We start from the raw sequence: 27,176 nt of genomic DNA, 5'->3' as shown, positions 1-27,176 counted from the left end.
AGTCTGCATTGCTTTTTAGAAGAAAATCAGCACTACTGATTTTTGAGACAAAATTAGCAAAAGTACAACACAAGAATTCAATTTTATTCCTTCCTGTAATACATCTTAGTGATTGCATAAAATAACTACTGACAAACACATCTGGTATGGAGTAGGTATTCTGGAAAGGTTAAACTTATCAAAGAAAGAAGAAATGCAATTTAATTTATCAAATGCTATTAATAATACTCAAGGCTTAATATTAATTGAAGTAAATTTTCTTTCCTCATCTGTAAGACAGATAAACATGATTCACCAAACTGTCAAGTCTTTCACTTACCTGTCCATAAATATTCCAGTTATTTTGAGATTAAGTAGCTGAGAACTCACTGCTGAATTGAGAATACTTAACAGAGTTTGATCTCTGATGCAGAGAAGCCTGCAAAATTCAGCTTACACCTCCTTGTAAGGTCTTACCTATTTTGAAAGCACCTTACTGAGTCAATGCAGAAAAGGCTCACCTGGAAGTAATCACTCGTCAAAGTTTATGTTCATACTTCTTCTCTCTTGCTGTAATAGTTCAAAAAATACAAAAATCAATATTCCTGATACAAAACCAATATTTTGTATCAGGAACACCACATGACAAAAGTACAAGTAATCATGTTTTTTTTAAGTAATATTAGGAAAAAAAAATCATTCTTTCTCGTGAATAGTTTCTCCATTATTTCAAGAAATGGGACTGGTTTTTTAACAAGAACAAAAAACGTACCTGATCAGCTGTATTTGCCACTTGATTCATTTCATTCACTCAAAWCTTAACATGTAGATCCAACACAGTCTTGTGATCCAAGGAACAAAAATTATGACTGACATGGTTTGATAAACAGATCTCTTCAATTAGTAAAATAGGAAGGAGGCTACTCAAAAATTTTTTTACACTTGGAATGCTAATAATTAATTTATCCATAGGGGAATAATGATGCCTAACTGCAAATCTAAGATATTTCAACTTTTTATTTCCCTTTTTTTTATGAAGTGTAAATATGACTTTTGCTGGATATGCTTAGAAGAATGGAAGAAGCACAGCTCTTCCACTGGTGGTTACTACAGGTGCACTCGCTATGAAGTTATTCAGCATGTAGAGGAACAGTCCAAGGAGATGACAGTAGAGGTAACAAATGAATGTGTGTGTTTGAAAAATAGAACTAAGGCTGCAATTTTCCATTTAGGAGAAGTTTAATCTAAACTCTTCCAAAACAGAGTTCCAAATGGATAAATACAACCTTAAATATATCAAAGAGACAGAAAGAAAGCACTACTGATTTGTGGATACATAAGATTTCTGCTTTTGACTTTGGTAACAACCACTGTCTAAATCACTTAGTGATTGTCTAAATCACTTTACTCAAGTGATTTTACTTCTCTGTGACATGGTTTCCTTTTGTCACTGAACATGCTGGTCCTGTAATTAGCTGCTGTGTGYTCACTACAGAAGATATACCTTAATTTTGGCTTTTGGAAAGTTGCATTAAATAGCAGGCACTGACAGTGTATCAATTCTTTGGCTGCAGTATTTGCAGCCTTGTAAATTTCAAAAATTACTTTTGTCTCTTTACTTACATGGCACTCAGCCTTGGGTATACTACTTTATATTTAGTCTTATAGAGTCTGAATAGAAACAGTTCATTATTTAATTATATCTAATGGTGTGATTGGTGGATTAAATTACAAAATTGGTTTATTTTGTTTCCTCATTATTTTCCAGGCTGAAAAAAAGCACAGAAGATTTCAAGARCTTGATAGGTTTATGCACTATTATACAAGATTTAAGAACCATGAACTTAGCTACCAGGTGTGGGTCAAGTAATTTTTACTGATATTTGTTTCTGTTTTATTAAACCAAAAAAAAATTATTTTATTATATTTTATTTATTTTCTTTTTCTAGTTAGAACAGCGCCTTCTAAAAACAGCCAAAGAAAAGATGGAGCAGTTGAGTAGAGCTCTCAGTGGAAGTAAGTATTTGCTGTGATCTATGCCTTTGATTTGAGGTCACATCAATACTGCTATAACTAAACTGTTCTTTTCTGGATAGAGCTCACATCAGTCTGCTGTGTGATGTGATCCCTCCAGTAGTAGAATTGTAAACATTKGCTGAAAGTTAAATGTACAGTAAATCTTACCTATTCCAAAGACTCAAGGAGGAAGTAGCATTAGTAAGGCAGAAGCTAATGTTCTGGGCTCACTGCTTTTAGTAAGAACACTGTGCAGTCATTGAGAACTTGCTGCTCTTTACTTGCAAAATRTTTAACTGTTATGCACAAAAGTAATGCTGACATCAGCAGAAGAATACTTTCCCAATGCTTGTTTCATATTGCAGCTGAGGGAGGCTGTCCTGATACCACGTTCATTGAAGATGCAGTACAAGAGCTTCTAAAAACTCGCCGCATTCTTAAGTGTTCTTATCCATATGGATTCTTTTTGGAGCCTAAAAGCACAAAGAAAGAAATATTTGAACTTATGCAGGTAACAYAAGGATATATTTTACTTTCCTAATGACACTTTATTTTTTTATATTAGTTACCAGTGTATTTATATCAATGTATTTATATTAGTATCAGTGCTATTTCTGTAATATAAAACTGACATACCTGTTTTGCATTTGTAACCAACTTTGGAAAAGTAGCRTGGTTTTTTAATATCACTTTGCAAAGGAAAAGGACAAGGACAGATGGAAGGGGAAAGTAAGAAAATTTCCTGTTACTCTGCTTTCTGAAGGTAACATTTTAGCTTCTGTCTTCTTCTCTAGCTTCTCTTTTCTGTCTTTCCCTACTGATGTGCTTGACATCTGGGTGGAGGCAAAACTGGGGGAGTGCCCAGGACTGCTGCATCCTTTCCTGTCTCTCAGGTCCCTTCAAGATATTCAATATTTCAGAGTGCAGGGAAATCCTGCTCCAAGCTGGAGTACAGAATGTACATTGGTAAAACTGTAGGCTATGAGGAAGACATTTTGGGGTATTTTGGTMTTTCATAAGGTATTTTCAGGAAAATGGGTATCATTCCATGCAGTATTTATGGAGAATAGCTCTTCCTGATTTGCATTTCACTGTAAAACTGTTTTTTTCTGTATTGTTACCTRTTGCAGACAGACCTAGAAATGGTCACTGAAGACCTTGCACAGAAAGTGAACAGGCCTTACCTTCGGACGCCTCGCCATAAAATCATCCGAGCAGCTTGTCTCGTGCAGCAGAAGCGACAGGAGTTCCTGGCCTCTGTGGCCCGTGGTGTTGCYCCTGCAGACTCTCCAGAAGCACCCAGGCGCAGGTAATCCACCCAAAACACTGCACAAGTCAATGAAACTTCATTTGATAGCTGCCAAAGTGGGTGAATCCACTGCTGTTCTCTGACTGTGAGGTAGATGCTAAGTGTGGTGGTCAAAAACCACTGTGATAGTGATATTTTCTTGGATGTTTGATCCTTGTGGAATTTACAGCCTTTGGGGAAAAATGTRTTTTTCCTTTTGAGGATCACTGCTCTGTGTGTTGCAGACTAAATTGCTTCCCCATTATATAATGATTAGACATCATGGCTTCCATTTCRCTTTTTTCCATCAAGATTGGCACTAAAAATTGTATGCTTCAAAAATCTCTTAAAGCATTTGCTGAACATACCAGGCAGGTCTGGAATAGTCAACAAAGCAACTGTAGTGTATTCAAAATTAATTTTGAGTCAAGAATTAAAGTGAAAGATTTGTTAAGTTTAGAGAGCTACAATTGCACTAGTTTTCAGATTTCAGTAGGTTTTAAAGCTCTGGAGATTGCTCCTATTTGTTCTGTTTCTAAATCTGATGGTATGTCTTTTTATTTTATAGCTTTGCTGGTGGAACATGGGATTGGGAGTATTTAGGATTTGCATCCCCTGAGGTAAACTATTTCTTTTTCATTTTTTTAACTTAGTTCTTCATATGCTAGAAACACAGGTATGATCGCAATCTGCATGATGAGCTTCCTTGAGTCAAAGCATTTCAAGTTGGTTAAGCTTTCCATTTCATTTATTTCACAATAGAAGGAAATATATTCATAGCTACTTGTGCAATGACTCTAAACAACTCCTCTAACATGGATATAGTTATCTAAGATGGCATTAGATAAGTTATTTTGTATTCATCGTTTTCCAAGTACATAACCAGTTTTAAAATTGCATATAAACTGTTGTCTATATGCTGGAGAACCTCAAAGTAATAAATGTATGAAATTCTCTAAATTTCTTTTGAGTGCAATATCAGTTCAGCAGAATTTTCAAAAAGTCAAAAATATTTTGAWCCTCTGTCATAATCCAACAAAAACATGCAGACATACTCCTAAATATTGTTAAATGTATCAAATATTTATTTTTATTGTTATGTATGGAAGCARGATGGAAACTGCATACTCAAATGACATTAACTTCTGCTACTTTASCAAGAATGAAAATTATAGTTTTTTTAATTAATGTTCTATGATCTGTATATGGGAAAGAGTAAGTAGTTTTTGAGACTGCTCTAAAAAMTGAGAAGCTTCCTATGAAGCTTTCYTTCATGATCTTAATTTTTATTTCATGTTTTGAGAACATTAGATTAAAGCATTCTCAGTCAGGAAGGAAACTTCATTTCAACATTTCCTTGTTTACTGTTTTCTTTCTAGCTAGTCATTTGTAAGCATCCTTGAAAACTCCATGTACTTTTTCTATATATTTCCTTTGCTATTGTTCGTGAGCATCATGCTGGTGAGAACATGGCTCGCTTTTCTACAAAAAATCAGCTGCTTCTCCTGTCCAGTTCATTTAGTTCTTTTGAATAATCCCACATCTGATAATATCAAACTCATTGTGATGTTACTGTATCATCAGTGGAACTGGGTATGAGAATAAGCTGGTAAGAAATGTGCTGGAAAGCTGTTTAGCAGTAGGTGCAACTGCAGCTGTGCTTAGGTGATCTGCTTCTGAGTTTTTATGATTTGCCTAARTGTGGCACTGTGTGATGCAAGTTGTTTCTTTGCTATGTAGCTATCATGAATACTTGCAACCACCTATGCTARAAGAATTTTGTAGAATTAATAATGGTCATCTTTGTTTATTTTAGTGAATTTCACTGCAAAATAGTTTATATAGAGTTGTACTTTCCTGACAAGTAGTAGAATGACTGCATATAGCAGATTATTTTAGGAAACAAAATCTTACTGGTTTTAGCAAGGAATGCTGGTTGTTGTAGAACATTATCTGAAACCAAGATGTTCCTAYCCAACAAAATTAAAACTTCTTTTGCTCACATACAGAAAGTTGTTCCATGTAATGAGAAATAAGGTTATAAAAGTAGTAATTAAGATCTGTTTCTAAAGGTTAATAAGCAACCAAAAATTAAATGGCTATTAGTAAAATCGAGTATGTTATTGCAAACAAATGAGAGCTAAAATCTGGTAGTGTTCAGTGATCACTTCCCATGATTCCTTTTCTGATTCAGAGTGGTATAATTATRTATTTTTTTWAATAATTCWGYTATATTGTTCTATATCAAAGTTTGATTTTCAGTTGTTTGAGGCACTGCCTTCCATTTAAGAAAATCCCTGAGATCCCTAAGAGCTGGAAGARTATTTTAGAGAAGAATCACTTCATGTTTGCCTTGTTTATTTATGGTGTTCCACAGACTAGCAAGGATATACTACTAACTGCTTGAATTGAAGGCAGAATACTGGGCTGAATGGGCCTTTTGTCTGGCCCCATAAAACTACTCTTGATGTTCTTACAGTTTTCATGGATAAAAACTTGCCCACACTCCTGATTTTATGGCTAGTGCTTTTCTCTTGCATATGCCATTATGAATAAGAACGTGGTCTGAGAAAGTTCTTGGAAAGAAAACATACTCTCATAATACCATCTGCATTAATGAGGTCATTGTGTAAGAGAAAGAACACTTCTGGATTTATTTTTTAGGTACTTTGGATGTTAATGATGAAAAGTTAATATAGGAAAGGAAAGCTAATGATACTGTTGTCTTTCCCAAKTCATTTGGCCAAACGAATCCTTTGGATTACAGATTTCCCAACTTGGAGCTCACGGAAATAAAGAGCAGTATTCCTTTCTGAAGATAAGAGCTAGTACCTGTGTGCATAGTTTTATTGCCTTGTGTAAATGAATAACTGAAATTAACACAAGGTTCTACCACACAGTCAGGCTCAGTGTCAGTTGGACACACCAAAAAATATACCTGGAAATTTCCCTTCAAKCATAAAATTAGTTCCTTAATATTTGGAAAGATATGCAAATCATATCCAAGTATTAAGACATTAACCCTTGGGTTCTTAGCTTGATGTGGTCAAGAGTCTTTTCCATAAATGTTATATAAACTGTCTTTGGTAAGTACACACGATAYAAGAAAACACAGGCTGCAGGAGTTCAAATCCATATGGTATGGCTCATTAGCAGCTCAAGTTAAACAAAATGAAAGGAGATCGTAATTCATGGAAYAAAAATCCATCAAAGACTGTTCAGTAGAAGAGTGTCAAAAGTGGTTTAAGAAGTTCCAGTGTCCTGGAGGCTGGGAAAAGTCCTCCCAGGTCCCAGTGTATATCTGCCAGATTTTTGTAGTCTTTTGAAGGTTATTTTCTACTGGCAATTGCTGGCAGCAGAGATTCTGAGATAATCTATTGCTCTAGTTCACATCAATTGTTTTTATGTTCTAAAATCACTGGGTATGCATTTATGAATAAGTGTGTTAATGTGTGCGTATATAAAGTTTGGCATCAAAGATTTTAAACAAAAAATGTGTTCTTGGAACTGTTAAAAAAGGAGATTGCAAGTATTAAAATGTTGGTAGTACATGTAGTATTTTTCTTTGCTAATTCATTGTTTCATAGATTTAAGATTACCTTGGATTTTTTTGTTATTTATGTTAAGCATTGCATGATATTTGAATTGCAATTTATTTTTCTGAAAGCGGGTGATTTTATAATAAACATATAAAATCACACATTTTTTATGAAAGTGTAGTGCTTGTTCCTCAGCAAAATAGTACTGCATGCTGCCCTGTGTTTTGTAACCTTTGGTTTATGCAGGAATATGCTGAATTTCAGTATCGGAGGAGGCACAGACAGCGTCGACGTGGAGACATGCACAGTCTGCTGAGTAATACTCCAGACCCTGATGACCCCAGTGAGAGTACATTAGGTACGACCTCTCTGGGGCTGCCTTTTTTCTCTTCTTGCTTCAGAATTTGCTGGTAGTGACCAGTGTTTGTTCTTCTGTGGATACACTTTAAAGAAGTTTCAAATACATTGCTGTATTTTCCAGGATACAACAGAAAGGCATATCTCTGCAGTTTTTTTGTCATCTTTGAAGTGTTGTTGACTTCACTGTGGGCTGCTGGTGTTCCTTAAGAGAAATGCATTGATCTCCCCACTAACAACTCCTTAGCTGTCCAGCACAGGTTTGCTTTTCTGAAGAAATTTCTAAGGTCACTCATACATACAGCAYATCTTCTGTGCCAGTGAAAAAAAACAGTTGTGCATAGAGTGTAGAGGCTGCAGGCCTGTGGAAGAGAGTCACACGGCCGTATTCCAAAACCCTGTTCAGAAGCTGTGTTGGCAAAGCAGCCAGGAAGAAGCTGGCCTGAGCTGTGACTTCCAGAGCACTGCTCTTCCCAGCAGGCCTGTGGCTGTAGCGCAGAACCTTAAGGTCTCTCTGTGACTTGGCTGTTTGTGCTGGCTCAGTTCTGCCAGAAGCTTAGCAAAGGTACAGAAACAGTTTGAATCCAAATCATACTGTGACATTGCTTCTGCAGAGCTGCCAGTCTGTTGGCTCAGTCTCCTAGCCACGCTGCACAAACTCTCATTGCTGTGTCTCATGAACTGAACACATAGCTTGTTCTTCAAAACAAAAAGGAGAAATTCTTTGCTGAGGAGAAAGGATTGCATGCATCCTTTATTTTAGAAGAAGTAATCAAATTTTTGGTGAGCTTTGGTTCTTCTCTATTACAAATAAAACACAAAACCATCTTGTTAGTTCAAGGACTGGATTTTGACTGAACATTTGGGTATAGTAGTGATGGCCAGTGCATACTGTTGAAGCACACAGGAGAATATTATTTCATCTCAGTCTATCACATTTTGAGTTTTTGGAGTGGAAAATTCCATTTACCAGTCAAAAGATTTACATTTATTTTTATTACAGAGTTTTTTTTCTGGAAACAGCATCTTACTTCTATTTTTTTGTTGGTTGTTTTAAGAAAACAGCAATGTCAGTAATTGCTGAAGTATTCACTAAAGACTCTACTCTTAATTGTGCTGCAATGTTACGGTACAAAATTATTACAATGTTAACATTACAGTTGAGGTTTTCTCTTTGAAAGAACAGAGAAATGGGCAAGCATGATTTGTCATCCACCTGTAAATGYATCCTGTATTTGTGTCCACATGCAGTAATTTTCAGGGCTTTYCATAAATCATGTATATGCCTTAGAAGCACTTTGTCCCTTCTGCCCATGCTCCCAGTGGCATAGCCCATCCTTTCAGCAGAGAAAGGTATTGAGGYCACAAAGGCACAAGTGAGCAGGCAATCACTTCTAAAACAGTGGGACTGGTTTTTCACCGCTGTGGAAGAGCTGRTGTGGAAGGAGTGGTTTGGATTATTTCATTCAGAGTGAATAAAGATAAAATGACAGAACTGGAATCCAAAAGGAAGGAAGAGATTCTGTCAGTAGATAATAGTGGAGGAGACTTCCTCGCTGGTTGTTCAACCATTTTTGTTTTGATTGCCCACACAGACACTCAGGAAGGTGGCAGTAGTAGAAGACATGGCACCTCCATGGTGAGTTCAGCTTCTATGGGTATTCTGCACAGCTCTTCGCTTCATGACTATACCCCTGTCAGTCGCTCTGAAAACCAGGATTCTCTTCAGGTATCTCTACTAATCTCTTTTCCATTCTCTCTGCTTTGCTTGCTCTCCTTTGCTCTGCCTTTCTGTGTCATTTTGTCTCTCTGCAAATTTTCTTAATTCTTCAGTGAGAAAGGGAGAATTTAGTACAACAAATGACACGTTCACACCAGCAAGAGTTGCTAAACAATCACTGATATAATAGTCACTTTTTAAATTGTGTTGTCAGCTCTGTTGGTAAAGATTGATTCTGATAAAGGACATGTAGGAATAATGAATGAATTTCAGATTTGAGCCAAAATTACTTTTTATCCAAAATATGTAACATGATGCAAGTTTTTTTTCTGAGAACAACCTTATGTATTTCCACAGGCTCTGAGTTCTTTGGATGAAGATGACCCAAACATCCTGCTAGCTATTCAGCTGTCATTACAAGAATCTGGCTTGGCCATAGATGAAGAAACTAGAGACTTTCTAAATAATGAGGCATCTTTAGGAGCAATAGGTACCTCTTTGCCTACAAGGTTGGACTCTGCTCCCATAAGTATAGACAACCCAAGGGGTGCTTTGAGCAGCTCTGAGCTGCTAGAACTCGGTGACAGTCTGATGAGACTGGGTGCAGGCAACGATCCCTTCACAGCAGATCGTCTCCACTCACACCCCTGCAGCGATACCAGAAGTGGATTATACTCAACATCAAGTGATGCTGATTCCAGCAGTCAAGATCCCAATACCAATGAAAATCTACTTGGAAATATTATGGCCTGGTTTCATGACATGAACCCACAGAGTATTGCTTTGATCCCCTCAACAAGTACAGAAACAGATGAGGAGTCACAGCAACCCAGTACTGAAGATGGGTCAGCAGGGCAACCAAATCTTACAGATACAGGGCTGGAGCCTCAGGAAGAGCATGCACTATTTGAGGATGCACTCAAAAACGAAGGCAGAGGAACCCAAACAGAGGAAAGCACTTCTGAAGAAAACATTATTCCAAGTGAAACGATATCACATATGGGTGATAATAATAGGGAGGTAACAGGCACCCTGGATGCTTCAGGAGATAGTTCAAGTCAGACTCCTCAAACCTCAAGTGAATGGACTGAACATGTGCATCTGGTATGAATAAAAAACAGTAAAAGAATGGAGTAAAAGAATGGCAATGACAGATAATACAGTATGTGGAGTAAGCATTATGGAGGCTTTGATCCACATAATTGCAACTCAGTTGTAACCACTGACGTAACAACGGATATTTAGGAGTTCTCTTGAATTGTAGTTCTTCATAATAATGTGAACCTTTCAAGGAATATCCTTTGCATTTAATTAAGTAGTATTTGCCTTTTTGCTCTCAAGAGAAAGGAATAAGTAGGTTGTATTCCACATTCCTAATACAATGCAGCATCTGTTTAGCCTTAGGTTGATGATCCTTAACTTGAAAGTATGGATTAAAGGCTTACACTGAATATTTTGGTTGGTTTTCCTAAGAAATAGTTTATTCCATTTTTTAGAACTCATTATTTCACCAAAATAACATCTAGCAGTTCATTTGCATTTTGGTTTTGTTTTCCGTAACTTTTCCTTACTCATTTTTCATTTTTGTTAGCAGTGTGAACGGAGGTATTTAATGCTTCTCTGTAGTACTGCTCCAGGAACAAGTTGTAGGGGATATGATTTCCCTTTAAAATCAAAGATTTTTTCATGTCTATTTACAGTCCAAATGTGCCAAACTGTGAAAAGTTAACTGGCAGTAGCCTAATGAAACAGTGCAGTGTTACTCTATCCAACTAATCCCACAATTCTTAGCAGTGAAAGAAACCACTGGGTAGCATTGCTTCTCTAAATTTAACTGGCATATGTTGCCATGGTGACTGCATTTAATTAAATGTAGCCTGTATCTTAAGTTAATAAAACCTAATGCTGCTGTTAAACAGTTATTTTAAATATTAAAATACAGTGAGTTAGCAACAGCTATGCTGTATTTTAAGAGACACTTTAATGGAAGTGCAATCATAGTTCTTTGTTTTCATAATTCTACAAAGCATTTTATGCACTAACAGTGCAATTACTTTTAATGATAACATTTTATAAGAATATAGGAATACAGAATTTTCATATATTAGCCAGTCCCACAATTAAAAGTTCAGATAACACATTCTGCTCAACATGTTACGGTGCCTTTGCCTAACCCAACTGGATAGTTGCCACAGTTAAACAAGTAATTCAAATTCAGTGTCTGTTCTGGAGTAACTATGCTATTAATTGCAAAGACCTCCATAAAACCACCCATGGCCTTGCCTTTACAGTAAATAACTAAGCGTTCAGTCAGTGTTTTTGCATATACAAAACACTACTAGGTATTTGTTCAATTGCACAATATTCATTTGCTGTGTGATTACTGTTTAGTGTAAGAAAAAAAACTAAAAAGAAAAAAAAACAAACCACAAAAAAACCTTTTCCTAGTTGTTGTACCGTGAAAAACAAAAATACTGGTTTTAGATTTGCTTAAAAGCATCAATCTACAGTTAGTGAGATACAATGGTACAGTATGTAATTACAACTAGAATAAGTTGTTCAAATGGCTGTTTTAATTACATATAATCAAAACTTTTCATAACATGAGCAAATTKCATACACTCCATTTTAAGTTTTGCTTAACTGTTACCAGAGATTTATTGATATGATATAAAAGTTTATTACTACTGAGTGTATATAGGCAAGTGTCATGATAGCAAAGTTAATGTATTGATTACTGTGAGTTCAAGTGAGTCTTTTGGTAACTAATTCATGCAAATCCAGCTTTGGAACCTTGCAGTTACAAGGTTCATATTAGTAAAAAATTAAATAAGAATATTTTATCCCTACCCCATAAAAACCTTGTCCATTTTTCAAGCATCTGTAGAGAGAATGAATAATTTTCCAACTTTTCCTCTCGCCACCCACTCCTGACATAATATTGAGCCTTTGAAAAATACCTATAAGTATAAAGTCCTTCAATGAAAACAGTCTTTCATAAACTGTCATCATGAATTGGTCAGAAAGTTGTTTAACTSACATAGCTTCTTTGAATGGTAAATTCTGAATAGAAAGATTCTCACAAAAAGATTGTGTATTGCATTGAGATGTCTTGCAAAGTTGCAGTAAGATATGTAAGAGTGCTCTCTGTGAAGATAGTGAAGTTTGTGGGTTCTGGTTTTTTGTAATTTGGTTAGGTTGTGCAGTATATCCATTGTTTCCGTGTTACTCTTATGAGCATGAAATTAGCCTATTAAATTTGTATTTTCTTGGTACTTATTTTAACACCATAGTCATTGACTTTACAATTCAAAAATAAAAGTTTGGCAAGACTATTTTGTAAACCTGTTAATTTTATAATGTAAAAAAATTACTCTAACCTTGAATTGTTATTTGCACTTTCATAGTCTATACTTGATACATTCCCACTTTATATACAAGTAGGATACTACAACCATGTAGATGTTTGGCCAAATGAATGCTGTTAATAATATGTAAAATTCTTTGATTAAACATTTATTACTTAAACTAATTCCGTTCTGTCTCATTACATCTTAGACTTATTGCAGCAGATCCTTGAGACTGCTGACAGACATTTTTAGGATTATGTTAGTTCCATGCCAGATTAGTTGGACACCATGTAGAAAGTTGAATGTTTTGATTTGTAAATATAAGGTACCATCATTAAGCTTTGAAAACAAAATCTAAACCAGAATTTGTCTAACTTGCTATAGCCATATTGTGCATTTGTTCTTTGTAGAGTAATGCCTTGTCACTAGAAATGGTGGTGCTAAAGAGGGGAGGGACTAATTTTTGTGAAAGGTTCTGTTAATTAGTGTTACATAAGTGCCACTTAATATCCACTCTCCATTGTTGCCTGGAAATTCCAGATAGCCTCTGTTACATTATTAGCACTAAATTGTTTTGTTAATTGTTGCARTAGTGTCATCAACTTCCTTCACCAAGCATGCCAAGATCATGGAATCAGAAACTGGTTTGGGTTGGAAGGAAKCTTAAAGACCATGTTGTTCCAATCCCTCTGCCATGCACAGGGGAACCTTTCACTAGACCAAGCTCCTCAGAGCTCCATCCAGTCTGGCCTTGAACACTTCAGGGATGGAGCATTCCCAGCTTCTCTGGGCAGACTGTTCCAGTGCCTCAGCACCCTCACAGAAGGCATCCCGCTCTAACACTCAGGGAGGCTGGTAAGAATGGAAGCCAAACGCACACATAATCATAGTTAGTTTCTTTACAAGCAATTGTCTGGCTCTAGACACAGCTTTGACATCCTTTGGTCATTTTGTGTTGTCTTTGTTATGGGTTTATCTACCCACATCCTTCATGAGGGTGAAAAACCAGACTTCACAAAATCTGGGGTTAATTCTTGGCTCTTCCACAAGCTTGAATGAGTAATTAAGACCCAGAAGCTGCAAAGACAGATGCGTGCTACTTATGCAAGGAATAACTGTGCAACACTTCTCAAGAAAAGCATCAGTTGTGGCTCTGGAAATTAAGAGAATAAAAGCTGCTTTTCTCACAAGAGAGCTGTTAAGTATAGAACCTTAGAAGATACCCATGTGGAAATGCAGAGTGCACCAGTCCATCAGATTCAAACCTAATTTCATGCATTTACAACACAAATATTTCTGGAGAAGCACTCCAGGTGCATCCTCTGCATCCTGTGCAGCTGACTGTGGAACAGCTACACACAGATAATAAGAATAAAGGCTTYTTCAGCTGTGAGCCAGCTGACTATGGGATGGCAGTAAGAAGCTAGGAAGAAGCAATGCAATTAAATCCACTGCAGAGCAACTCAACTACTCAAGCTGGAAATGAGCAGTGTRTGCGGATRTGCATCACTCCAATAAAAACCACTCTCACCAAGAACTCCCAAGAAGAAACCKTTCTGCACAGACAGCGAGTGTGTCCCGAACACCCCTCCACAGTGGAGCYGACATTTTATTTTCTCCACTTCTTTGTGGAGTCTACATTGGAAGTTTCACAGAGCTGGGGTGGGCTCTGATTACTCCAAAGGGCAGCCTTTCCTCTTACWGGAGTAAAAATAAAGTGAAAATACCTATTAAATGGAAAAAAATATTTATTCTCTAACTTTAGCTGAGTATACACTGTGCAAAATGCCTCTGCTGCATCAAGCACTTCAGTCAAGACACAGACTGAGTGAACCCACTTCAACTTCAAAGAGAGGCTAGTTCTGTTAAGGAAAATCAGAAAACTGAAGAGGATGCTCAAAATTTAGGACCGACATTGCAAGGGATCTTCTAGAGAGAAGAGTACTTTTAAGAAGTCCTGAGTCCCACCTCTCCTTCTACCCATAGCTACCAGGTATTCAGCAGCTCTCAAATCAGAACATTTCAGCTATTGCCTAGCTAAGATAAAAGATACACTGGGTTTAATTTTTGACAAAATTTCCTAACCACTGTCAAATGTGTTACCTTCCCACGTGACAACACTGACAGCAGTTCCTGCCTCTCTCTGGTCTTACACGAGGCCAACAGAATTATACCAAATACACTGTAATGTCAAGATGTCATTTTACTGTGGTTCCATTGAAATGACAGAATCRCACTTGCCAAGAAATACTGATCTAAAACTCTTTTTGACAATATAAAAATGGTTGTCTAAATATTTTCTGTATTATTTTAAAGTATCACCTCAGACTAGGTTTCTTAAAGCTTGAGCTTTATTGGTTTGGATTTTTTTTTATTCAAGTTATTATTTAAAARCAGAATAATCACAGTGGATAAGTTATAAACAATACAAAGTAGCATATTAAAATTACACACATATGTGTAAACCACACACATTCTACATTTGTGATAGAAAAGACCYTGCTGGTTTCAGAAAGACTTAAAGGGTTGAAAGCCAGGAGTTGGGAAGATGGTAGAAAGGCTATAACAAAACTTGAGTTGAAAAAAACCACATATTGCCAATTTTATTTCTTATCCATTAACAATGTAACTCATAAAAGTTCACAAAATAGAAGCCTTGACAAAGTATTAGATACTTATCTGGACAGAAATGGACATCATCACTCATTTCTAGSCCATTTCTACGCCGACCAGTGATGCTCTGCCAATGTGATGGCAGTGAGAGGGGCCCAGCAGTGCAGAACCRCTGAGGTGGGTGATTGGGAACAAAAGCAGGCAGAAGCTGCAAAAAAAGAGTGGTGGGAAGAGTTTAAGGGCTCTGTGAGATACTTGATCTGCAAGATAAACTTATAGAGGCATGCATTAAAGAAGCAGAAAACAAATGAATTGCACCCAGTAAGTATCAACAGCTTGAATAAAGATGAAGGTAAATCAGGATTTAAATCAAAATTGAGAAATATTTTTGGTACCCCAGACAAGCAAGTCAAAGCTGGTGTGCAAGAGAGGCATTCAAGAGGTTAAACATAGCTGTCCATGAGCCAGGACCAACCCAGGCACACGCTGCCTCCACTGCAGGCTGCATGACCGAAACATCTGTAAATAGATCCCTGCAAATTATGGCTATTTGTGTCCACTGAGGACAAGACAAAAATCAATTTCATTAGCAAGGATGGAAAKGATGGAAACTGAGTATGAGAACTAAGAGACTGCAAATCCTCATGCATGAGTGGGCATTTCTTTGAAACCTCTACATGGATGGCCAGGGGCCACGTGAGTAGCAGGAGGTGAAGAGCCATTGTTAGAACCACGGTGCCTACATTTGCTCTCAGAGCTTCATTCCCTGGAGCTTTAAACTATTTGATACATGACTGAGGGTCCATGCAAGAGGGGCAGTTCATTGAATCATAGAGTGGTTTGTGTTTGAAGGGGACCTTGAAGATGATCCAGTTCCAACCCCCAGTGACACAGGCAGGGTCTCCTTCCATTAGACTAGATTGCTCAGAGCCCCATCCAACCTGGCCTTGAACATTCCAGGGATGGGGCATCCACAACTTCTCTGGGCAGCCTGTTCCAGTGCCTCACCACCTCTGAAATGTAAGATGTTTCCCAAATGAAGGCCAAAACTGGCATATGTTCCACCAACACTTTCTCCTGAATCAGGACAGCCAYTGGAGTCCATCTCCTATGCTCTGATTTTCTGTTGAGCAGGAAGAATGAGAGCTGAAAATCCCTAGATGACAGCACCTGTGGTCCCCATACAGACAGGAATGCAACCAGAGGCAGCTTCTGCAGCATGGAATCAGAATGTTAAAGGTTGGAAGCTACCTTAAAAATCATCCAGTCCCAGGACCCCTGCCATGAGCAGGGACATTTCCCACTAAACCAGGTTGTTCAAGTCCTGATCCAGCATGGTTTTCAACACTGCAAGGGATGGGACACCCACAGCCTCCCTGGGCACCCTACTGCAATATTTCACCATACTCACAGATAATAATTCCTTCCCAATATCTGATCTAAATTTTCTCTCTTTCAATTTGCACCCAAATCCCCCTGTCCTGTCACTACAATTCCTGACGAACAGTCCCTCTCTGGCTTTCCTGTAGGGCCCCTTCAGATGCTGGAAGGTGCTGGGAGGTCTCCACACGCCCTTCTTCTGTCCAGGCTGAGCAGCCCCACCCACACGGTCGGGCCTCCCCGCGGACTGACCGGACACCGCTCACTGTGCTTCGCCCGAGCCGAAGCAGCGCCCTGCGGGCACCGGGACCCGTTTGTCACCGGGACCCGTTTGTCACCGGGGCCGGGGCGCCGCCAGCAGAGGGCAGGGCCGGCCCCGCCGCTCCGGGCCCGCCACATCCGCCGCCGCCGGGAAGGGGCCGGGGCTGAGGCCGCTGTGGGCGCCGTTCTCCCGCCGCTCGCTATCGGCCCCACGGGCCCCGCGCCGCGCTCAGGATGCCGCTGGGGCTGAAGCCCACCTGCAGCGTGTGCCGCAGCACGTCCTCCTCCATGTGGAAGAAGGGCGGGCAGGGCGAGATTCTGTGCAACAACTGCACGGCCCGCTCGGCGCCGCCCCCGCCCGCCGCCTTCGCCACCACCTCGGCAGCCGCCCAGCACAGCAACGGCGGAGGAGGAGGAGGAGGAGGAGGCGGGGGTGGGAAGCAGGTGAGGGTGAGGGTGAGGGTGAGGGTGATGGTGATGGTGATGAAGCTGCCGGGGCCGGGCAGGGCGGGGTTGGGGTGTCCGGGCCGTCCCCCGAGTGTTGGTCCCGCCATTCCCCACAGAGCAAGCAGGAGATCCACCGCCGCTCGGCGCGGCTCAGGAACACCAAGTACAAGTCGGCGCCCGCCGCGGAGAAGAAGGTTTCCACGAAGGGCAAGGGCAGGAGGCACATCTTCAAGCTGAAAAACGTAAGGCGGTGCGTGGCGGGGAGCGGGGGCCGCGGGTGGGTCGGGAGCCTGGGGCGGCTGGGGCGAGCGCGGAGGGGGAATGGAGTCATGGGAGTTCAGCACCCGCTTCTCCTGGGAATTAAAACGTTAGCTCGCTTGTTTTTAGCTTTAAAAYAAAAATATGTGCTAGTTTTCTTAGAGGATAGTGTGTATCTATATATTGTCTAAAAGGAAAAGCAATTTTTGGTTGATTTGTTTTAATGCTCTTGMTTTTCTATTTCTATATTCTTTTCTTAGCCCATCAAGGCTCCTGAGTCTGTATCCACTATAATAACAGCAGAATCAATCTTTCATAAGGTATGGTTTCTGCAAACTATTTGCAAAAAAAGTTCATGCTGTTTCTGTTTCCACTTTTAAGAATTTTCATGGACAGTGAAAGCACTAGGCATGTAGTCACAGAAACTGTTCTTCCTTGCTTAACAGTTGTGTAGGAATTTGGTTTCTTGTAGTTATTCTGTTAAGTTTTGCAAGGTAGTTTACCTAAATAGTTTAAATAGTTATCGTTGCCCCAGGTTGTTCTCTTGCAAGCAAAAATGCATCTCGTTTTTTTTTAGTAATTATTGCAGTCAACGTTTTTAAACTTAACTTTCACTGTGTAGAGGTCAAGTAAAAGTGACTGGTGATGATTATTTAGATTTGTGTCATGTTTCCTACCCGAGGCACAGAACTTACTGCCCGGTAGAGGGGGCGGGTTGCAGTGCCCCAGCATCTCAGCTGGCTCCCATTTCAGAGCTGGTGCAAGCAGTYTCAGACACCCTGGGAACAAGATCTCTTGGCACTTGCAGCAAAGCAGAAGGGAACCTTCTCACATTCATGCTTGAGGCACTTTTACCAACATGCCAAGGTGTTAGTGTTTTGCAAGTTCTGAAATTTGCTTTTGTTTCCCAGCAGTACAGGCAAACTTAAATGTTTTTTCCCCCTTTCACCCCCCCAAAAAAAAAAAAAAAGTCAGAATAGACAGTGGGAGACTGCACAGCCAGTGTGGGCTGAGATTCCATGTACTCTCCAGGGACCTGAGAGTATATGCCATGCTTCACGCCTGGCATCCCAGATGAATCTCTTGTTTGCTGTTGACCAGTTCAGAAAAGTTCACACTGTCTTGTGTGTTTATTTTTATCAGAAATTCCTAACAATTAYGTTTAAACTTCTATTTAACCTCCTTATGCAAAATATTGCTGCTTTGATATTTTGCAGTGCTGTGAACGGGATTGTTTGGGGGGTTTTGTGTTCTTTTTAATCTGTTTCAAAAACAAAACCCTCCTGGATGATTCTTAACTAACGGATCTTGTGAATGCAGGCGCTCAAAAGTGAGTGTGTGACACACTGCAGCTTGGAATGAGGTGCCTCTGCTGCACAGCCTCACACTTCAGAGAGCACCATGGAGAGTGGCAGGAGGTGGATCTGTGTTCTGGGACTCCTTTGCATTAAAATGAGTGAAGTTCTTCAGACACAGGTGTTGCACTCCCCTCCTCTTGACTGTCCCTGCTGTGTGGCCAGGAGCCTCAGACTCCTGACACCCAGGGACTGCATGAGCAGTGCTCATGTCTGGTTGGGTGAAATTCTTTTGCATGTGCCTGAATTGAAGATGCCTTTCAAGAGTGGTATAATTTAGGATAATTTAAGGTTCTGATACTTTAGGATATGAATCAGAATCATGGTGTAAAGCTGACAGAATCAGATTGCTTGATTTCAGTGTAATTTGTGTGTCTTCTAGGGTGTGTACTATCAAATTGGAGATGTTGTTTCRGTGGTTGATGAGCAGGATGGAAGAACATACTATGCTCAGATCCGTGGGTTTATTCAGGACCAATACTGTGAAAAGAGTGCTGCACTAACCTGGCTCATTCCTACACAAGCCAGCCCCAAAGACTGTTTTGACCCAGCATCCTATATCATAGGTAATCTTCAAGCTTATACAACTTAGTTTGTATAGTATATAAACAAAGAAGTTTATACAACTATTTGTACGTGCCTACACTAATGCAGAGCTGTACTTTTTAAATGAACATTTTAGCTTGTCAAGGAACTTAAGCAAATTGCACATTGTAGACCTTCATCCTGTAAACATCTCATTTACTGTAATAACACCTTTTATTTATCTCATGTATATAATATGATAAGCACTCTGCAGTAATGGTAATCTCGTACTGTGATTATCTGAGTGTTTGTGGGGACAATCACAGTTGTCTTTAAAGATCAAAGTTGAACTTTAAAGATCAAATTATTGTTCTGTGGATAGATTTAAACCATAGTAACTTTGATTCTCATATACCAGTTCAAGTTGTTTCTTTTATAGGGACCTGAATTACCSGATCTTTATCCTGAGTATTCAAAATACACAGCATGAAAGCAGTGGCCTGGAGACTGKTCTGCTACTGATGATAAAATTAGGAATTCAGAGAAGTCCTTTTGACACCCAGGACACAGATAGAATAGTTTTAAAATATATTAACTACATCACTTCACTCAAATAACCAGATTGCATCAAATGGGATGGGGAGAAAGATCAGCCCAGCAAAACTTAAAAGTAGAGATTTCTTGAGGGTAATACTAATAATAATACTTGAAGTTACTTTTCTAGGAAAGTCATTGATTGCAAAGACAAATTTTCAAAGGGAATGTTGGCTTTCATTGCATATTTTTATGTAATATACTCAATTTTAAGCCTTTAAGTTTTGTCTTTGAAGTTTTGGTTCTTTTTTTTTCCCTAGGACCAGAAGAAGATCTCCCAAGGAAAATGGAATATTTGGAATTTGTTTGTCATGCACCTTCAGAATATTTCAAATCTCGATCATCTCCCTTCCCTACCGTTCCTACAAGGCCAGAGAAAGGCTATATATGGACACATGTGGGACCCACTCCTGCGATCTCCATTAAAGAAACTGTTGCAAATAATTTATAATTTTTTAAGGAATACTGTGGACTAGTTATTTTGGGTGTATCCTCCAGTTTGTAAATCCTATTCAAGAAATTTTAAAAATTATAAAATGAGCCGGTTTACTTTACAGATTATGAAGTTTTCATTCCAATTGATGCATCGTTTCATTGCTCAGTTCTTCAGACGTTATTGCTCATCTTGGGACAAAACTAAAGTGTCTTGCCATCTTTGACTTCTGAAAGCTGCCTTTAGTGTTCACTCATACTTTTTAAGTTGCCTTTAGTGTTCCTTCATACTTTTTAAGTTATTTTCCAGCAGAGACATAATAATCCAGCACTTTATGTAACTGTTTAATTTAATTAACTGTGACTATTGTTTTTTATTTACTTGTTAAATAATTTAAGACTAACTTCACATAAACACTGAAATGGTCAGTGATGCYGTTAACAGTTTTCTGTTACATCTAGAGGAGTGATCTGTCTGGATTTCTCCAGGCTAAAACCTCAACCTCAAGGAAGGCCTCAATTTAACCTTTTAAAGGAATTTTGTTCATCTGAATCTGAAACGKGGGCCTATGTATGTAGCTTTCTGCTAAACTTTACTTATATAAGGGCATAAATTTCTTTAAAATATGGATGCAAATTTAAAAATTAWTGTTATTTGTTGTCCTGGCATCCTCAAGGCAGAAATATATCTGCATTTCCTGAGCAAGCCAACACTGACATTAAGATTTGAGTTTCCGATTGTTAATATTTGTGTGCCGCTTAGCATGCTCTCTAAAAAGCGATTTCTAATTGTTTTTTCAATCTTAGCAATTAGTGATGGTAAAAAAAAAATGGTCAAGCAATTCAAATAAAAAAACCCAAACATTTGGTAAGGGAAATAAAAATTATGTATTGACAGCATAACAAAGAAAATATTTAAATAGCAGGATGGGAGAAATGCTACATACTAAAAATATCAATAAAGTTCTCTGCCCTAAACGTTTTACAAGCCAGCCAGCTCCAAACACTATGAGATGTGTTTAGATGGCTTGAATTTCCAGGGCATAGTCGCTCCTGCTGCCTGTGAGGATAAGAGCTATAAGTGGCCTTAAATTTAAATGTACAGATCTTTTCAGCTGTTTTTTTTTTGTATGAACATATATGACCATAGAACAYGGAAGCCCGAATCACCTTTAAGATATTGTATGAAAATAAGCTTATCTTGTAGCATTATGAAAGGCTGTGATTTAACGTGTAACATCTTTGAAAGTTTCAGGTATTGACAGCTTTTAATACAGTGSGGCCTGTGAGGGCAGGAACCAAATATATTTGTTTTGGTCTGTTCTGCCTCTGTTCTGCCYTCTTCAAATACAAGGAAGAACGGTCAGCCTTAAGGGAGTAGATGCTAAAGTTAAAGGATACTGTCAATAATTCAAAATGCTCAGAAATTAGCTTCACATTGCCAATACAGAGTTAAATGTTAATCCTCAGTTGTTTACTAAGATGAGATGTGTGCTCATGTTCAGTGTGTTGCAGTAATTAATTCCAAGGTGACCTCAACTTCTCTTCAGTCTCTCCTTTCTATTCCTCTGGATTTTTTTTTCTGGTTTCTTTATTAACAACTACAAGAAAATAAAAATAACAAGYCTTATATTTGTAATAACAAGAGTGACTCCATTGATTCAAATGTTTTCCTTCCTTTCTCTGCAGTCCACGAGGTTTTCACCTGGAAGCACTGTGATGTCCCTGTGCTGCTTTGGCATAATCCATGGACCTCTGCCCATCTGTGGGCTGTTTTACCTTCCCTGAATTACCAAGGTTGGAAAAGTCCTTTATGGTCRTTGAGTCCAATGAAGTTTAGCTGCTTTCCTTGTCAAATCCTCATAGAAATAAGGAGAAAAACATKGTTTTGCTTTTTTGATTTCCTATAAATTATGCCAGATGAAAAGTACTTGCTTGCCATTTGCCTTACTTGTCAATAAATTGTAATATAAAAGGGACAATTCATTTCTCACCAGCATACACCTTTCTAAAATTTAGTGCTGCTGGTGATTCAAGTATTATACTTCCAACTACAGTCTAAACAGACAAAAATATCTTTTTTCAGAGTTCTATTAGTAAATACTAAGTATTTTTATTATAGTCTTACACRGGGAAATGTTAATAATACAAATGAGCAAGAATTCTGATGGTAAGTTCTCAAAACAGAGTGGATACGCAGGCAGTGACTGTTATTAAAGTGTTACAACTTTATTTATAGGTATTTGAATGGTTGCACTGTCATGTGTTTCTTGTGTTCACAACATCACCCAGAAACAAGAAAAATGACTGACTCTCCAGACAGCTTCTTGTGGATGGACATAGCTGAAGAATGGGACCTCCAAGAGCAGTGTCTCTCTGAAAATTCCTCATCTCTCATATTGGGAAAATGACGGACTAAAGGAAGACCTAAAAAATGGACTCAACAGCAGAAGGGATATCAGAGGATCCCATGGGGACAGGCTTTGATGCCCTGCAACTGAGCTCATTTCTGTTTTCTAATTTGGTAATCCCCCATGGCAAAATGTGGGTAGGTTTCATCCTTGCGTCACTGGACTGGGAGTGGATATACTACTGCTGAATTTATGACTTTGTGTTAAGCTTCAKACCTTTGTGACCAGCCAACAGTCATTTTCTTTAAGGCGTTTTAGTTCTAAAGGTGGAACGTGCATCCAAGAGCTGARAGCCACAGAGCATGTATAATATACWGAGGAACACATAGAACATGTGGCCTGTGTCCCAAGGCACAAATTGCAGGTGGGAGGAGTAGCCCTTCCCCTATACTTTACAGTACCAAAAGAGTACATACTAGAGAAGAGTGTATTTGGATAATGGCTCTGTTAGGAGCAGAATGCTGCTCTCTGGGAAAACGTGATGCAAATACAATGGATARATAAATGTGTGGTGCCTTGGGCTCCTTCTGGAATGAGTCTGGGGTTCCCCTCTTGCTGCAGTGCTGTGCCACATGACAGTCATCTCAGTCATCCTGACAGAGCCCCCAGAGCTGGCCTTGCATATCCACTCTCTTTTGAGAACTTACCATCCAAACCAATTCAAAAGCTTTGCTTTGTTTTAATGCAGCCYTCAACTTTAAAATGAATATTATACAAGAAGCGAAGAGTATGTTCATTATTGTTAGTAGTATATTGTATATTATGATTAATAAAGGCCTTAAATGGTCTTACAGAACTGAGAACAAAAATATTAATAGATGTAATATTGAAGTTTCAACTGCTCTTTACAGTAACTGAATTAGGAAGACAAGTAAATTTTAATTCTATTTTCACTCGGATAAAATTGGTACATCTGTTAGATAGGAGAGTACATCCCTCCAAAATTATGCAAGATGAGCATTGTGTTCCCGAGCAGAAATACTTTCACAATAGTTAGTAGTTGCTTACAGTTCTTTTTGTGTGCTCCCCACTGCAGAATCTTGTGATCGTTGACAACAGAATTTTGTATTTGGCAATTGTTTCTCTTTCACCCACACAGTCACACTTACCTTCAGGAAGATTGCATTGGGTTTTTTTTTGTTTGTTTTTTTTTTTTTTTAACTAGCCCTTCTAGTTGGTAATTTGTTATTCTTGAATTTGGCTTACAGCTTCAGTGAGGTTATTTTCCTTTTCTAGTTTGGTAGTTTCAATCACAAGAACAACTTCATGGACAATATCTCCAGGTGGTTAATGCATCTTTGTGAAATGCTTAAGTGCTTCAATGTCTGTTTAATGAAACAGAAGTATTATTGGAATCTAGTTTTAATAGAAAGATTGTTTTAACCGGAAAATACTTAGATTATCCCATGTTGGGCATTTGGACTCAGAACAGTAAACCCAGGCATCTGCTTACATATGGCAATTTGGGCCCATGGGAAATCTTCTGAACTCCTTCATTCAGGAAGAACAAAGCAAGAGTGTTCATGAAGCAGTCTAGGGGCAAAGTTGCTTTCAGTAGTTCCACCTGTCCTCTGACATTCGATCTGTGTCCAGTGTCCTTGTGTCCAGTTCTTTGCTGAAGACCATCACACCTCTCTGCCTTTGTCAGTGTAATGTGCCTTGTTGTAAACTGGCTCTGTCGACTGATCCAGGTTCAACACACATGTGGTATTTTTTTCTTAACACAAATGTTCTTCTAGGGGGCTTCAGTAAAAATGCTTGTTTTTGTCTTCATAAGGTCAAGCCCTTGATAATCCTTTTCAGTGCATGTAGTATCCTACACAATCRATGTCCCCTTTCTTTCCAATTAGGTTACTTTTTTGTAAAATTACATTGTAAGGCTGCTTGTGGCAGTGAATCAGAATTATGTAAGCAGAATTTKGGAATCTCTTCTGTCCCAAGGCTAGCTTTCAGTAGGCCATTAAGAATTAGAGTAACCTGTCATTTTAATCAGTGTGCCCTTCCCAAGTATCTGTTTCCTAAATTGTGGGATTCCACACAGAATTTTCTGGTTACCTCTCCTCAAGGAGTTTCTTAGAGAACTCTTAGGGCTCTTTTTCTGAACAGTGTCATAACAGACCACTGCTAGGCAAGGTAAAAAACTTGTCTTTTCGTCATGAGAAGCTGATTTCAAACTGTGGAGGAAATGGAAGTAGCTTTGGCATTCATTGTTGGCCAAAGCAAAACCAAAGGCAACCAGTTCTGCCTGCAGAGTTTGCAGAGCCTGACTATGGCTTAGTTGCCTTGGTGAGAKAAGTGGAAAGGGTATGTTGGAACTTAACTTATCCATATAAGACTACACATAGAAACAAATACTGTGGGATAATGACAGGGACACATATTGCATTGCTTCCCTTGGTAGGCTTTCTAGTCCAGCATATATTTCTATCAATTAAGTACACATTACAGATCTCAAAGGGTTTTTTATAGTTAATGTATGAAAATGCTATCCAGTGAATACAAGCACACAAAAATAATCTGAAAGGAGCCCCAGAAGCCAAAAATAAATACATCCTCAGAAAGCACTCAGCATGCATATACAAAAAGGTGTATAAAATGTTTGAGAGATGTATATGTTTAGACAGAGCTYATGAATATACAAATTATTTTGCCAGCTACAAAAGTTCAGCAAAATTTGCAAATGACCTGATTCAGTATTTTCAGTATTCTAATTAAAATATACAGTCCATAATATATTGTAATGTGCACAGCTATAGCACAAGCTTTGAAGACTTCAAACGTTCCAACGTGAAGAGTTGCCATATAACTTCATGCTTGGGATAAACTTGAAATTAAGTAATTATGTTTTGTTTCATTATTTTTAACGTTTAGAAAACCTCACCCACTGCAAATTCTCATTCCACCCAAGATTCCTACAAATGRCATTATTTGCAAAGACAACTCCTAAGGAATTCCAGGAAGTAAAAGTTCACTGATGAGGACGCCATGATATTTACTTTCCCTGGCATGTGCAATCTCTTTGAATGTTAATGGGTACTKTGAGCAAGACCTTCACAAGCAGTGAACTTTAAGCCTTTGATTGTGACCACAGGAAGAAAATACCTGAAAAAAGATAACATTAAAAAAAGATGATGTCACAAACAGCTGTTCCACAGCACTCCTTGCACAAGATCATATTTAGTGTATGTGACCTCTGACGTATCCGAAGCAGAAAATGGGGACTGAGGCATTATTTATTTTTGACAGAATCAGCTGCTGTGGCATGGCAGTTTCTCAATTGCTTTTCTAGTCTATTTCCTCCAGCTATTTATGATATTACATAGACCCAAAGAACATATCTGTAATATTATTAATGCGAACATTTTCAGCTCTAGAAWGCTGAAAAACACATGGAGATCTCTAAAGAGTTAATTTGTTTTGTGATCCATCCCGACAGCCACAGTGACAGCAGGGATTCCAGCTGCCTCCCTCTGCTGGGATCACATGGGAAGGGTCTGAGTGCTCAGGCTCCCACGGTCTGACAAAGGCACAGACGGTGTCTAAACACCGGCACCAYACTGATCAAGCAATTAAATCATTAGGACAGCTTCAATATAGCTAAAAAAAAGCTATGCTCACATTTGTGTGTATCCAAAATACCCACTTTTTATACATCACCTTGAAACTGAGCTTTTAAAGTGACCTTCCTTGTAACAATATAATCGTATCTATTGTAAACCTTCTTTTTCTGTCTTGGAAGAGGACACAAGTCTATGTTGCTTCATGTTTTGAAACATCACCACCATCCATCAACACATTTTTGGTACATGTTTTACTGTTTTGTCTGTGCTGCCACTATTGGATCTTTCACAAACAGCTGTGAGTGCATTTATAATTTTCCATCAAGTGCACAGATTAAGAATATCAAGACAATAAAATTAGGAAACATTTTAGCCTGAAATATTAGCAAACACTATTTTGTGGACATTCACAAAACTAAACATTTCTGCAGGGAAGAAGAGCAGTTTAAAGTGCAGAGAAGAACGTGGAAAAAAATTGGATGTGTCAAGAAATAACATCCTCAGTTACGCAGTCCCAATCAGAATAGAATCACAGATCATGTTGTTGTGAACTAATGAAGTTTCTTAAACTCTGGAAAAATTATACTTCAATTTTTTTTATTGACATTTTCTTGTTAGATGTAACTAAGAGGAACTCTCTTCAAAATCACATGACATGTTTCTTTAATGATCTGAGTAGGTTGTTACAGTAGCATATTCTCTCTTCTGAGGGTCAGAACAACATCTTGTTTACAGCACTTTGAGTTCCATTACAACCTACAGAGAAAGAAACTTGGTCATGAAAAACAAGAACTGTTCTTCATAAAATACAGCCAGGGACTTTCTCTGCATTTTGTTACAGTGCCCAAATTATAAAATCAGCTGTTGTTGCCAGAGTCAGACCCACCTGAGTCACAAGACTGAAAATCTGCAGAGATGAAACCGTACAAGTGCTTCACTGCTGAGAACATACGCTGCTGACAAAATAATATGGAAAACATGAAAATCTGCTATCAGTCTTATTGATACCTGCYTTTTAGTTTTTGTAAGGCAGCTTTTAATTTTTCAACTGTTAACTGGAAAGGGTGACTTTCTTCATCAGTCACCTACAG

At 38.5% G+C, this 27,176-nt stretch overlaps 2 protein-coding genes across 10 annotated transcripts in view; both read left to right on the top strand.

The window, feature by feature from the left end:
- Positions 1 to 12,427, top strand: part of ANKIB1 (ankyrin repeat and IBR domain containing 1) — an 89,378-nt gene extending 76,951 nt beyond the window's left edge. For 6 of the 8 annotated variants that reach the window (XM_057380929.1, XM_057380928.1, XM_057380932.1 and 3 more), the window contains 9 exons: positions 1,019 to 1,153; positions 1,748 to 1,834; positions 1,929 to 1,995; positions 2,361 to 2,506; positions 3,126 to 3,304; positions 3,852 to 3,903; positions 7,069 to 7,180; positions 8,775 to 8,908; positions 9,257 to 12,427. In XM_057380929.1, coding sequence (XP_057236912.1) covers positions 1,019 to 1,153; positions 1,748 to 1,834; positions 1,929 to 1,995; positions 2,361 to 2,506; positions 3,126 to 3,304; positions 3,852 to 3,903; positions 7,069 to 7,180; positions 8,775 to 8,908; positions 9,257 to 10,009 — 1,665 coding nt within the window. In that variant the 3' untranslated portion in view covers positions 10,010 to 12,427. The remainder of the gene's footprint in view (positions 1 to 1,018; positions 1,154 to 1,747; positions 1,835 to 1,928; positions 1,996 to 2,360; positions 2,507 to 3,125; positions 3,305 to 3,851; positions 3,904 to 7,068; positions 7,181 to 8,774; positions 8,909 to 9,256) is intronic. The other 2 variants (XM_057380935.1, XM_057380936.1) reach the window with 2 other exon arrangements.
- Positions 12,428 to 16,678: 4,251 nt separating this feature from the next.
- On the top strand, positions 16,679 to 23,370 carry GATAD1 (GATA zinc finger domain containing 1). Of its 2 annotated transcripts, XR_008966305.1 has the most exons (6): positions 16,679 to 16,947; positions 17,067 to 17,192; positions 17,469 to 17,528; positions 18,946 to 19,129; positions 19,943 to 21,911; positions 22,354 to 23,364. XR_008966305.1 is itself a non-coding variant. In XM_057380948.1 (5 exons), exons 1-5 carry the CDS (start codon positions 16,738 to 16,740, stop codon positions 20,131 to 20,133), a joined length of 771 nt encoding a protein of 256 aa, XP_057236931.1. In that variant the 5' UTR covers positions 16,679 to 16,737; the 3' UTR covers positions 20,134 to 23,370. The 2 variants fall into 2 exon arrangements, 1 of the variants encoding a protein (XP_057236931.1); XM_057380948.1 differs by having other exon boundaries at positions 19,943 to 23,370.
- The last annotated feature ends 3,806 nt before the right edge of the window (positions 23,371 to 27,176 follow it).

Source organism: Malurus melanocephalus, unplaced genomic scaffold (assembly GCF_030028575.1).
Source record: "Malurus melanocephalus ecotype Western Australia unplaced genomic scaffold, MMel_1.1 scaffold_483, whole genome shotgun sequence".
In the NCBI taxonomy this organism is placed as follows: Eukaryota; Metazoa; Chordata; class Aves; order Passeriformes; family Maluridae; genus Malurus; species Malurus melanocephalus.
This window is presented reverse-complemented; position numbering and strand designations above follow the sequence as displayed.